Source organism: Nesoenas mayeri (assembly GCF_963082525.1).
Source record: "Nesoenas mayeri genome assembly, chromosome: 11".
Taxonomy (NCBI): domain Eukaryota; kingdom Metazoa; phylum Chordata; class Aves; order Columbiformes; family Columbidae; genus Nesoenas; species Nesoenas mayeri.
The window spans coordinates 13,123,446-13,135,532 of NC_137563.1; the positions used below are offsets into that span (position 1 = coordinate 13,123,446).

Genomic DNA, 12,087 nt, shown 5'->3' on the forward strand with positions numbered 1-12,087 from the left:
CAGACCCCCAGCCCTACTCCTACCCCAGGTCCACCATTCCCTGGTGGGCTGTGACCTGCTCTGGGACCGGGACAGGAGCCTCGCCAACGCCTCTTCTCCAGCCCCTTCTGTGAACCCCCTGGCACGTCCCCATGCCCTCCTTGCAGTTGGTGGCCACGGGCCGGGGACCAGCAGGATGGTGGGGCTGAGGTGGGGCGGTGCAGGGGGCCAGAGGGCCCTCGGCAGAGTGCCAGCGAGCGGGAGAAGCTGCGGATGCGGCGGCTGGCGCAGGCACTGCTGCGGCTGCGGCACTACCTGCCGCCCGCGCTGGCACCTGCGGGGCAGAGCCTGACCGAGATCGAGACCCTGCGCCTCGCTATCCGCTACATCGCCCACCTCTCGGCCCTGCTGGGGCTCAGTGAGGACATGCTAGCCCGGTGGTGGGGGGTGGCCCCCCAGCACTGTCCCCTCTGCCCTCAGGGCCTGGGGTGCTTCCAGCTCCCAGCCCCCCGCCTGCACCCACTGGCCCTGGCCCCACAGGATGCTTTGGCCCCTGGCACTGTGGGCTGTGGGTCACCCCCCACAGCAGGGACACCCCTGGAGCTGCACAGGGCTTCTGACATGCGGCCAGGGGTCTGGGGGTCGCCCCCATACATCCCTGGGATGGAGACCCCCTCAGAGCTGCACAGGTTCCCCCAGCTCCATCTTGGGGTCCTGGCCATCACCGCCCCACAGCCTCAGAGCCGTGACCCTGCTGGAGCCCCCCTGGAGATGCAACACAGCCATAGGCACCGGGACAGCTTCTTCCTGCTGCCTGGAGCCTGCAGGCCCCCCCAGCCTCCTGAGGCAGGAGTGATGGACACCGGACCCCCGGAGACCCCCATACACTGCTCCCAGCTGCCTGCACGCTGCCAGGTACACGCAGCCCCCTCCCCAGCTCGGGCCCTGCTCCTGCACCCACCATCCTCACGGGCAGCAGGACCGGTGGATCCTGGGGACAGGCAGGATGGGGATAGGGTGGATGGTGCCCAGGTGGTGTGGGCAGGGTTGCACCAGCAAAGCCACCTGCCTGCCGCGGCTGGGGTGTCTGCACGGGCTGCGGGGCACAGTGCGATGGTGCTGAGCCAGGGAGCCAGCCTGGGCATGGGGTGGGGGTCAGGGGACCCCCATGGCCACTTACCTGACACAGCATTTTCTGCACAGCTCAGCAGCGCACCACCCCCAGACAGGCTTGTCTCCCTGGCCGCCCGTGCAGCCCCCATCCCGCCCAGCTGCACCCCAGCACAGCACTGGGGGTGGTGGAGCTGATCCTGCACCCCCAGCCACCACAGGGGACAGTGGTGTGGCCATGGCACAGAGCCGCACAGGAGGGGACTGGGGGAGGGGACCTCATTAAAGCTGCTGTGCACTGCTGCACCCCAACTTGTTACTGCAGGACCCCACTCACTGCACCCTGACTTGTTACTGCAGAGCCCCCTTGCTGCACCCTGGGCACCCCCACACACAGCCAGGAGCTGCCTGCAGGCCAGGGGCTCGCTGCCCCCTCCAAGCCCACCCCACAGCTCAGAGATGTCCCCAGAGCTGGGGTGACAGAGGGACCCACCAGCCAGGGTGTTCCCCAGCCCCACTGACAGGAAGGGCAGCTCCCACCCACCTGTCAAGTCCCAAGCCGTCCCTGTATTCAAACCATCCAGCTCTGTCCCTTCAGGGACCTGGGACCATGTGGGGACATCCTGGTCCCGGGGTGGTGGGGACCCCTGGGCACTGCACGGGGGCAGGGCCCAGCAGGAGAGCTTGCACACAGCTGTCAGACTAAAGGGCCAGGGAGCTGGCGTCAGCAAAGCCCCCAGAGCCACTTAGCACCAGACTTCTAATGGCCTGAGGGGCTCTGCGTCCCCAGCCCCCTCCCCATGCCCACCACAGGATCCCAGGCACCTCCTGCCCAGGCCCCAGTGCAGTCCCCCACAGCAGCCCCACAGAGCCGGCACATGCCCCGTGCCCCCGTACGTGCCCTCTGTTCCCAGCATCCAGCACCGTGGGCGAATGCTGCCATGCAGCCTTTATTGACCCCAGGCCTCGCAGTAGCCCATGGGGCCCAGCGCTGTCCTGGGCAGCCGAGGGCAGTGGGTCACCCCAGCAGCCCAAAGCCCCCTGTGCCCCCTCACTGCCCATCATACAGGCATCAGGCCCTGCCCACGGGCAGCAGCCCCTGCCCCTCAGCAGCAGCGAAGGACCCCCAGCTGGCCCAGGGAGAGCATTTGGGGCTGGGGGCTGAGAGGATGGAGTGAGCAGAGGTGGGGAGTGTGTGGGGGTCCAGCCCAGCCGCGGGGCCAGGGGCTCCGGGAGCTTTGGGCTGAGTCCTGCTGGCCCAGCGCCATGCCGGGAGGAGAGTGGGCGGTGGCCAGGGCACAGGGTTAGCTGTGTGTGGTCGCAGTCGCACCCTGGAACCAGGCCAGCACCGTCGCCTGGTTCTCCTTCACCCAGTTGATGTTGGTGCGGGTCCTCTCCAGCGCCTGCTCCAGTGCCCGCGTTCCTGACCCGAACCCGATGTCCTGGTTGTCTGCCTTGAACTGCTCCAGCTGCCAGGGAGAAGAGGGGCTGCAGCAGGTGTGGGGTGCCCTGGCAGCCCCCAGCAGCACCCAACAGCCCCTGGCAGCCCAGGACAGGAACAGAAGCTGCCCGGACCCCTGGGCACATGAGGGGCAGGAGCCCCTCCCAGGGGCTGCTGGCCGAGGGCAGGTTGCCAGGTGCCAGCAGCACAGAGCTGTGTCCCTGTTCCTGGTGGGGCTGAGGTTCCTGGTCCCACAGACCCTGTCAGGGTCCAGCCTTACCTGCTGCAGCTCATACTCCGTGGAAAACCGCTGGGTCACTGCTAAGATCAGCCGGGAGAAGGAGAAGGAACCGCCCCCATACCTGGGGGAGCAGGGGGACAGCTGAGCTGGGGGCCCTGGGCACAGCAGCACTGGGAGCCATGGCTGCCCCGACCCCACACAGCCAGGGGAAGGGACACAGGGGCACAGGTGGACAGGGGATGCTGCCCACCCCAGCCAGCCCCCCAACCCCCTGTATGGTGCTCACTGGCTGAAGAGCGTCCTCCAGTTGCCACGGATGAAGTCCCATGCCAGGGGCTGCCCCACCACGTTGCTGGCGATGCTGTTGATGGTGGAGGTGGCATCCTGCCTGCGGATCTTGCTGGGGTCCACAGTGTACTGCAGGTACCTGGGGGGACAGCGTCGGGTGAGGGGACAGCCGGGACAGAGCCACAGCACCCACCCAGGACCACGCACCCACCGGTTGAGGATCCAGGGGTGGGGGCTGCAGGTGAGAGCCGTGCGGAGCTTGTCGGCCTCAGACACGACGGTGGCCTCTCGGAACCGGTCCCAGATGAAGTCCCAGGCCTCCTCCCCACCCGTGGCCACCATGCTGCAGTAGATGGAGGAGCGCAGGTTTGGGGGTACCCTGCGGGAGAGAGGAGATGGCTCAGCTGGGAGCCCCGTGCTGTGCCCAGCCCAGCTGCCCACTGTGGCATCGGGGCACCCTGGGGACTCACGGGTTCCTGGTGACATTTTTGTTCCAGTCGTTGAAATACGTGGTGGCCAGTTGCTGGCACTCAGTGATGCCGTAGGAGCAGGCTGTGCTGATGGCATTGATCTCATTGTACCTGGGGGGACAGGGCTGCGCTGGGGACCAGCTCACAGCAGCTGGGCATCAACCGGAGGGTGCTGGGCCTCCAGCAGGGCCATGCCTGCTCCCCAGTGCACATTGGGGTGATGGTCACAGTGTGGTCAGGGACACCCTCAGGGTCCAGCCCGTCCCCGGGTCCGCAGCACTCACTGGTCCATCAGGCCACTGGGTCTGGTGTTCCAGTCATTGGTGATGTTCTTGTAGTAGCTGAAGAGGGGCGTCACCTGTTGCTTTATGTATTTCTGGGGGCAGGAGGACAGTCAGTGCAGTGGCATCGGCAGCAGCCCCCCTGGCTCTGGGTGCAGACCCAGCCCCTTGGCCCTGTTCCCCCTGCCAAGCGGCAGGACCCGCTGCAGTGGCACCACTCACCGTCATCACCCCGAACACCTCGCTGCGGTCAAACATCAGCTGGAAGTACTGGAGGTTGTTGAGTGCCGCCTGCCAGGGCATGTACTCTGTCTCCTGGCTCAGGAACCGTGTGGTGTCCAAGGCCAAGGTCACATTGACATACTTGGCCCTGCAAGGGGTGAGGTCAGTGTCAGTTCCATGCCCCACAGTGCTGCCCACTCCCAGGGCACCCACCCTGCCAGTCCCCTCACCATGGCAGGCATTGGGTAGTGGCATGGCTCACCTGGCCAGGTTAAAGGCATCATCGATGATCTGAGCGCGGTTGATCACGGGGATGGCCTGGGGAGGGCAGAGTGGGCATCTCAGGGCAGCCCGGAGTGGGGTGTCTGGGTGCAGGGGGTGTGTGGGTCCGTAGTGGGGCCCTGGCCAGCCCCGTGTACCTGGGGGTCTCTGGAGAGCTGCCCAAGGAGCTGGTCCCAGTTCTCCTGGTTGTAGTTGACGCGGAAGTACCCGCTGACGTTGAGGTTCAGCAGGAGCCAGTTGGAGCTGCCCACCCTGAACTGCTCGTTGGTCGCTGGGGGGGGAAGAGGATGGTCGGCCACAGCCACCCCCACACCTACTCCTCCCACTGAGGCCCCCCCTGAGGGACCCTGATCTCTGTGGGTCAGGGGAGGTAGCAGCGGGACCCCCACTCCTGAGGTGCGCCGTACCTGAGTCTTCGGTCAGCCAGTACCTGTCAGCACCAATGTTCTCACTTGTCTTCCAGGTGATGGGGATGATCCACCTGTAGCTGTGGTGGGGACAGGCAGGCAGTTGGACCATCCCTCGCCCACAGCCCTGTGCCACCAACAGCCCCCTGCTCCACTCACTTGAAGACAGAGGGTCTCTGCACCTCAGACGTGGGGTCCAGCAGGAAGTGTTTCTGGGTGACAGTGCCGGTGCTGGTGTCGACGGTCACCACAGGGAAGCCCATCTGCAGCGTCCAGCGGTCCATGATGTTGCTGATGGTGTCAGGCAGCGAGACGTTGTTCTCCCTGACAGCCTGCGGGGAGAGCAGTGCCACAGTCAGCAGCGCCACAGTCAGCAGCGCCAGGGGAGCCACATGGCCAGGACCTTGTTCCACTGGCAGCCCCCAAAGCCGGGGCAGCAGTGGGGAAGGGGCTGGGCTGGGGCGAGCAGCCAGGAGCGGCCAGACCCCTCCTACCTCTTGCAAATGCACCCAGAGGTCCATGTAGATGGTGTTTCCATAGGCAAAGGTCTGGAGGTAGGACTGCAGGAGAGCAGCAGGAGAGATGGGTGGGCAGGGTCAGGGCCGGCATGCAGGACACCCGCAGAGCACCCATGGGGGGCCTTGCCACAGGCCACCCCACCCACACTGGGGCTCAGTGCAGTGGCAGGGCCTCACCTGCAGCCCCTCCTTGAACACGTCCTCAGTGAGGAAGTCGGAGAGCATTCGCAGCACCGACGCTCCCTACGGAGATGGCAGGTGAGAGGGGCACCCCACAGCCCACCCCCTGTCCTGGGACCCCAACCTGGTCCCTGTGCACCTGCAGCTCACACACCCACCTTGCTGTAGGCGATGCTGTCGAAGACCTCACTGATCTGGGCCGGGGTGTTGATCTCGTCCTCGTTGAAAGAGAGCGGGTGGGAGGTGGTCAGGGCGTCTGTCGCCATCACCGTGTACACCTCGTTCAGCACCATCAGGTCCTTCTGCAGTGGGAGCGCCAGCACCCACCTCAGCCCTGCGCAAGCCCTCCTGGCAGCAGGGGCAGTCCTCAGGGTGCAGGGGGGGAGGGGGCGTCCGCATTCCCTGCCCACACCCCTTGCCCACACTGCTGCCTGCTGGTCCCCCACTCACAATGCCCCAGGACGTCTCAGCCGAGTCGGCACCCAGGTACTCCACGTAGGAGGCAAATCCCTCATTCAGCCACAGGTCATTCCACCACCGCAGTGTCACCAGGTTCCCAAACCACTGCAGGGGGGACACAGCATCCTGTCAGCCCAGTTCAGCTGGCTGCGGGGCAGGCAGGGGGCACAGTGGGTACCTGGTGGGCCAGCTCATGGGCGATGACGGTCACCACCCGCTCCTTGTTCCCAATGGAGGAATAGGTGTTGTCATAGAGCAGTGAATTCTCCCGGTAGGTCACCAGCCCCCAGTTCTCCATCGCACCCGCATTGAAGTCAGGGAGGCCAACCTGGTCTGGAGATGGAGGGGTCCCATTGATGTGCCGCTCCCGGGGTGCTGGGCTGGTCCCCCCCGCAGCTGGTGGCTCCAGCCAGCGCCCCGGGCACCCCGCAGCACCCACCGGACTTGGGTAGTGGGTACGCTGTGTTGTAGTGCTTCTCAAAGAACTTGAGGATGGGGCCGGTGACCTGGAGCGCGTACTCGCCCTGGCCCTCAGCAATGGCCTCGGGGCGGCCCCAGATGCGGATCTAGAGGGGCAGACATGGGGCTCAGGCACTGCCTGGGCTCAGACCTCCGGGCAGGGGGCTCCCCCAGCCCCAGCCTACCAGCACGTTCTCTGAGGTGTTGTGCACGTAGCTGAACTGGCAGACGATGAAGGCCAGCAGGTAGGTGGACATTTTGGGGGTGGTCTCAAACTCCGTGACATTCCACATCTCCCCGTCGATCTCCTGCTGCCAGGTGCCTGTGGGGAGCAGAGGGAGGGCAGTGACCCTGCAGCCCCGCTGGGCCCCCAGACCCCCCCGGGACTCCCCCTGCCCCACTCACTCCTGGGGGGCATGTTGGAAATGGCCTGGTGGTCAGAGGGGTGGATCAACGTCACCGTGAAGTTGGCTTTCATGGCCGGCTCATCAAAGCAGGGGAAGGCTTTCCGCGCGTCAGCCGCCTGCATCTGCGTGGTTGCCACCACCCTCCTGTCAGCAAACCCTGTCATTGCTGGGAGGCTCTTCTGGGGCCAGCACCCCTGAGTCCCTCCGCTTGCCCTGCGCCCTGCCCACTCCCCACTCCTGTCCCCACTGGGGTGGATGTGGATGCAGGAGGGCACAGAGGCTCCCCCACACCCATCCCACAATCCCAGTGGGAGAGAAGCCCCAAACCCAGCATGTGCCCCCTGCCACGCTGTGTCCAGCCCTGTGCCCCCCAGGCATGTGCCCTCCACCCACCTCACACCCGATTCATCCTCGTATTCACTGCGGTAAAAGCCGGCCAGGTCATCAGCCAGCTCCCCTGTGAAGCTGCTGACAAGGCGGTAGCGCTGGCCCTGCTGCAGTGGGGACTCCAGCTGCACCACCAGGTACTGGGTGGTGGTCTCCAGCCAGGTCCTGGTGATGGCGGGCACGTTGGAGTTGTCCAGCGCCTGCAGCGAGGTGAGGAAGGCTCCCTGCTGTGTGTAGTTCAGCTTGTTGCTGTGGATGAGGATCAGATTGGTGGCTTCCACGCAGAGGAAGACCACACTGCTGTTGCCCTTGAAGATGTACGTGCTGTTGTCCTTGGGCTTCAGGAAGGGCTGCAGGGTCACCTCGTAGGACTCTGGCATCAGTGTCATTGGCAGCCTCCACCGGTTCCAGGCCTCAGTGGGGCCGGTGTTGGCAGCTGTGGTGGTGGCAGCCGTGGTGGGGGTGTTGGCAGTGTCAGTCACCTTGTTCTTCTCCTGGGCGTACACCACCGAGAGCGCAATGATGGTGGCCACAGCGCCCACGCCCAGCACGATGGCCACGATGCCCACGCTCTTGCTGATGAAGAAGCCAGCGGCCATGGCAGGGCTGCAGAAGCGTGGCTCACGGAGGAGGTGCTGCCCACTGGCACGGCTTTTAGCCTCTCGCTACCACAGGGTTTATTAGTCCAAGTTAATGGGTGAAGTATTAAACGACCATGAGGCCCGGGGTGGCACTGGCCCCTGGGATGAGCTTTCCACGCACCCGCCTCCTGGCCTTGCACCAGCACTAAGAGCCGGTGCCATTGCAGCACGGGACAAGACAAGCAGCTTGAGATTGCACCATCGGGACGGGGAGCGCAGGAGCAGGCACTGGCCGGGGCTCCCGACGTCCCTCCCGAGCACCAGCCTGGCCCTGCAGAAGGAGGGACAGAGCGGGTGGTCACAGCCAGGTTGCAGAGGGTCCGGGCAGCGTGGTGCAGCTGAGGCCAGCTGGGGAGGAACCCGCCCTGCCCGCAGCCCTCTCAAAGTCCAGGGTTGCATCACCCTGCTCGCACCCCAGGTCAAACTCCCGGGCCCCTGAGCCCAGCCCAGGTGGGCAGGTGCCCGGTGCCACCATCCCGCGCTCCCAGCAGCCTGCACAGGCCATGGGCCATGGGCAACACTCGCCCTCCCACCAGCCACAGCCCAGGAGAGCCAGGGCCCAGGGCTGGAAGAGCGGGTCCCACAGCACAGAGCCCCTACAGAGGCCTGGCTGCAGGCAAGCAAACACGTGGGGCTTGGGGTGCAGGGCAGGGGCACGCACTGCTCCAGAGCTCTCTGGCCGGGCAGGGCAGGGGGAGCAGCCCAAGCCCCCCAGCTGTGCAGGCCACCCCGGGAACTCTGCCAGAGGCTTCTCCAGGCTGGGAGGCAGAGCAGGCACAGCAGACAGCCAGGGAGCCATGTCCCGTGTGGGGCAGTGTGGGGAGAGGAGGTGCTACACCTTGTCCTGGGAACAGAAACTCCTTGTTCCAACTCTCCCACGGGTGATGTGGGCAGGACCTGCTGGGAACCCCAGCTCTGGGGGAGGGGGAACCTGGCACAAGGCTGAGCGGTGTCCTCAGGGAACTGTGCCCTGTTTGCCCACACCCAGCTGCACCCGCTGTTGTCACCACACGGGCAGAGCAGCGCCGGGATGCTGCTGTGTCCCCAGGCACCCCTGCCCTGCAGAGCCCAGCCGTCTCCATGGCCTGGCCGGCCACCGCTGTGCGCAGGGCTGTGGCACAGCCACACTCTGCCCTGCTCCCTGCCCATGCTTTGGCCGAAGGCACAGGGTTTGGCGAACGGCTGGGACAGCTCCTCAGGACAACCCACAGCCAGCCAGGAGGATGCTGGGCACCTCGCGTGTCCCCATCACATGCACACTGTGCCCCTGCCAGCGCTGGCCCCACACACAGACCCCTTGGGCACAGTGTGTGGCACCACCCCAGCTCAGCCCCGCACACGCTGCTCCCCGGGTAGCACCAGCCAGTCCCCATGTCCTCCTGTGAGCCCCCGCCCCAGGTGCCCACAGCCCCCCATGCCACCGGCACGCCCTGCCCCAGCACAAGCAGGGTTCTGCACCCCCCTGCACAGACTCACCCCAGGGAGCTCTCGCAGATGGCACACACGCATGTCCCACAACCCACACACAGGCACCCAGGGCACAGGTGGAGAGAGACATGCAACTCCCTTGAAGTTGTGGCCCCGCACACCCCAAAGACCTCCATAACCTCATGCACCCCCACAGGCCCCCAAACCCCATCACATATGGGCTCTACAACCCCCGTGCATGAGTTCTGCAGCCCTGAACACGCAAGCCCGTGGACCCGCTGCCAAGCCCCACAGCACCCGCACAGCCCATCCCCACTCGGATCCCCAGGACCCCAGGCTCAGGGTCTGGGCAGTGCCCCCCACTCACCTTCCTGCGCTCAGTGGCACGGAGAGAGGGGCAGTGGGGCTTCTACCCACCTCGTCCCCAGTGAGGCACCCTGCCTGCGCCCTGCCTGCGCCCTGCCTGCACTCAGCTCCGAGCGCCTCAGCTCCTCAGCCACCAGCGGGAGGAAAGTTTCCTCCTAAAGCTGCAGGGGAAGGAACCCGAACCTCCCCCCTTAACCCCTGGGCTGCTGGCTGGCCAGGGCTGCTGGGGCACGGCTAGGGGGGCCAGGGCAATGGGGGGAACAGGGGGACCGGCCCCAGCACGGTGTAGAGCCAAGGTCAGGGGTCTGTGGTGCCCTGTTGCTGGGGCCAAACTGACCCCGCCCACCCAGCCCCTACACCCCTGAGCTCCCCCGAGGTCCTGCTGGGGGGTCCCCTCCCTCACACCCCGCCTCTTGGCCAGCACGCTCAGCCAGGGAGGTGGCAGGGAAGGGGACAAGCCATCACCCAGCAGCAGCCAAGCAAGGCTGTGCCCCCTCCCCAGAGCATCCACACACACTGGGAGTGGTGTCCATGCTTTGGGGGTGCCCCACTCAGCCCCCCGTACTCCCTGCCCTGGTAGCACTGGGCTCAGAGCTGTCACGGTCCCTGTGGGCAGCCCGGTTCTGCGGTGGGGGCATGCAGGGTTTGAGGAGTGCAGCACCCCAGGGCACCAGGCCCCAGGTCTGCCCGTTTGGGAGCAGCTTGGCACAGCAGGCATGGGGCCAGGCCCTGGGCTTGGCAGGGCAAACACTAGTCCCCTGCGGCAGGTACCTGCGTGGGGTTGGGCCGGTGCCAGGCGCCACCACCTACTCCCCCCACGCTGCCGGGAAGGGGGCCCTGGAGCTGGGGGTCACAATCCCATGAGCAAGCCCTGGCTGAGCTGGGTGAAATCCAGCACCTGGCAGTGCCAAATCACAGCCTGGCTGGGCCAGGCAGAGGGGCCACAGCCCGGTCACCAGCCACAGCTACGTCTCCCGTGTCCAGACACACAGGCAGCTGGGGCAGGGGAGCAGAGCCCCTGCCCTCTGTGTCCCCCAGCTTGCCCTGGGGATGTGGAGGGGCTGGTGACCCGGCTGTGGCCCCCTGGACACACAAACCACTGCCAGCGCCGGGTGTGTCACACCCTGCCCTGGGCAGGAATGCTGCTGCCCGCAGCAGGGCCAGCTCTCACCTCAGCGCGGTCTCCCCGCTTCCTCTGCGGGGCACCCAGGCTCCTGTCCCGGGTAGGATGCAGGGTCCTGGCAGGCAGGACACTGTCCCTAAGGAGCCTGGGCTGGCAGGGCCACCTCAGCCCTGGGGCAGACTCCGAACAGTCCTGTGGCCACAGGGGCCAGGGCTGCAGCTCTGGGTGGGAAAACGGGAAACCTCTGCCTGATTTTGCAGTGGCAGGGGACAGGGAGCAGCTGGGGACTCACCCTGCCCAGTGCCGTCCTCAGCCTCCCGCAGAGCCAGGTGCCGGCAGGATGTGGGCCGGGGACAGAGCTGGAACCGTTATCGGAGGCAGCCGTGCACAAACATCTCCTCGCTGCAGAGGAAGCACGTGTGGCTGGACACATCCTGCACTAGGGACTGCCGTGCCACCAGGGCCGCCTGCGCCGGCCCGACTCCCAGCACCCCTGTGTTCCCGGATGCAGCAGAGCAGGACATTGGCACCACGCCGAGCTCCCCACCGTGAGGCAAGACAGAGTTTTCCCCTCTGACCATCCCAGCACCTGCCAGACTCTGCGTCCCAGCCCAGGACAGACCCAGGGCACTGCTCACCTGCTGCCCCCACCGCACTGCTCCGGCAGCCGGCAGGAGGAGGAGGCGGCTGGCAGAGAAGCAGCAGCAGGTTGCCCAGCTCCTTGACCTCCGCCAGTCGCTGGCCATGGCTCATGGCCAGCTGCGGAAGGGTTAAGCTGCAGGGAGGGGAGACAGCAGGAAAATTCCTTCCAGGCAGAGTCACGGTTTCCCTGCCAGGGGAAGTGGAGGCAGAGCCCCAGAGCGCAGCTGGAGGGAAGGAGGGGAGGGGGCTCCAAGGCTGGTGGCCAGAGGGAGCCATGGTGGGGCCCAGGGCAAGAGCTCAAGGAGCTCCACAGCGCAGGGACCTCAGTGCCTGGCCATCCTGTCACCATGCTCACTCAGACTCCCCAGGACCTGCCCCCTGCACCCAGGGCTTCGGGGACCCCAGCCCCACAGCCCCCACATGCACCGCCATGCCATACACAGCTGCCATGAGCACAAAGAAGGGATGCTCAGCGGCAGGAATGCAGCAGATCTGGCAGGGGGACAGTGGGCACCCGCAGGCTGCAGACTGGTGACCCTGCCTGGAAAGGCCCAGAGCAGGGAACATTGCTGTCACAGCCCAAGCGGGGCCATCGCACTCCCTCCTGCTTGCCTGGGGAGGGCAGAGTGCAGGTAGGGACCTGCCCCAGAGCCCACACTGAGCAGCTGCAGGACCTCGCCATTTCCCACCCCTATGCAGCAGCCCCGGCTCCAGCCCCACCAGCTGAGAGCCCCCACTGTGCAGTGTCCCCCAGCC

At 66.1% G+C, this 12,087-nt stretch overlaps 1 protein-coding gene across 1 annotated transcript; it reads right to left on the bottom strand.

Moving 5' to 3' along the window:
• Positions 1–2,393: 2,393 nt before the first annotated feature.
• On the bottom strand, positions 2,394–7,730 carry ANPEP (alanyl aminopeptidase, membrane; the record flags this gene model as incomplete). The annotated part of the gene is made up of 20 exons (XM_080351221.1): positions 2,394–2,558; positions 2,811–2,892; positions 3,058–3,198; positions 3,271–3,438; positions 3,530–3,640; positions 3,814–3,905; positions 4,033–4,180; positions 4,295–4,350; positions 4,452–4,585; positions 4,722–4,801; positions 4,881–5,053; positions 5,216–5,281; positions 5,417–5,482; positions 5,578–5,721; positions 5,870–5,983; positions 6,057–6,211; positions 6,318–6,444; positions 6,523–6,659; positions 6,743–6,888; positions 7,138–7,730. The coding sequence occupies 20 exons, from the start codon at positions 7,728–7,730 to the stop codon at positions 2,394–2,396; spliced, it is 2,898 nt and encodes a 965-aa protein (XP_080207347.1).
• Between the last annotated feature and the right edge of the window lie 4,357 nt (positions 7,731–12,087).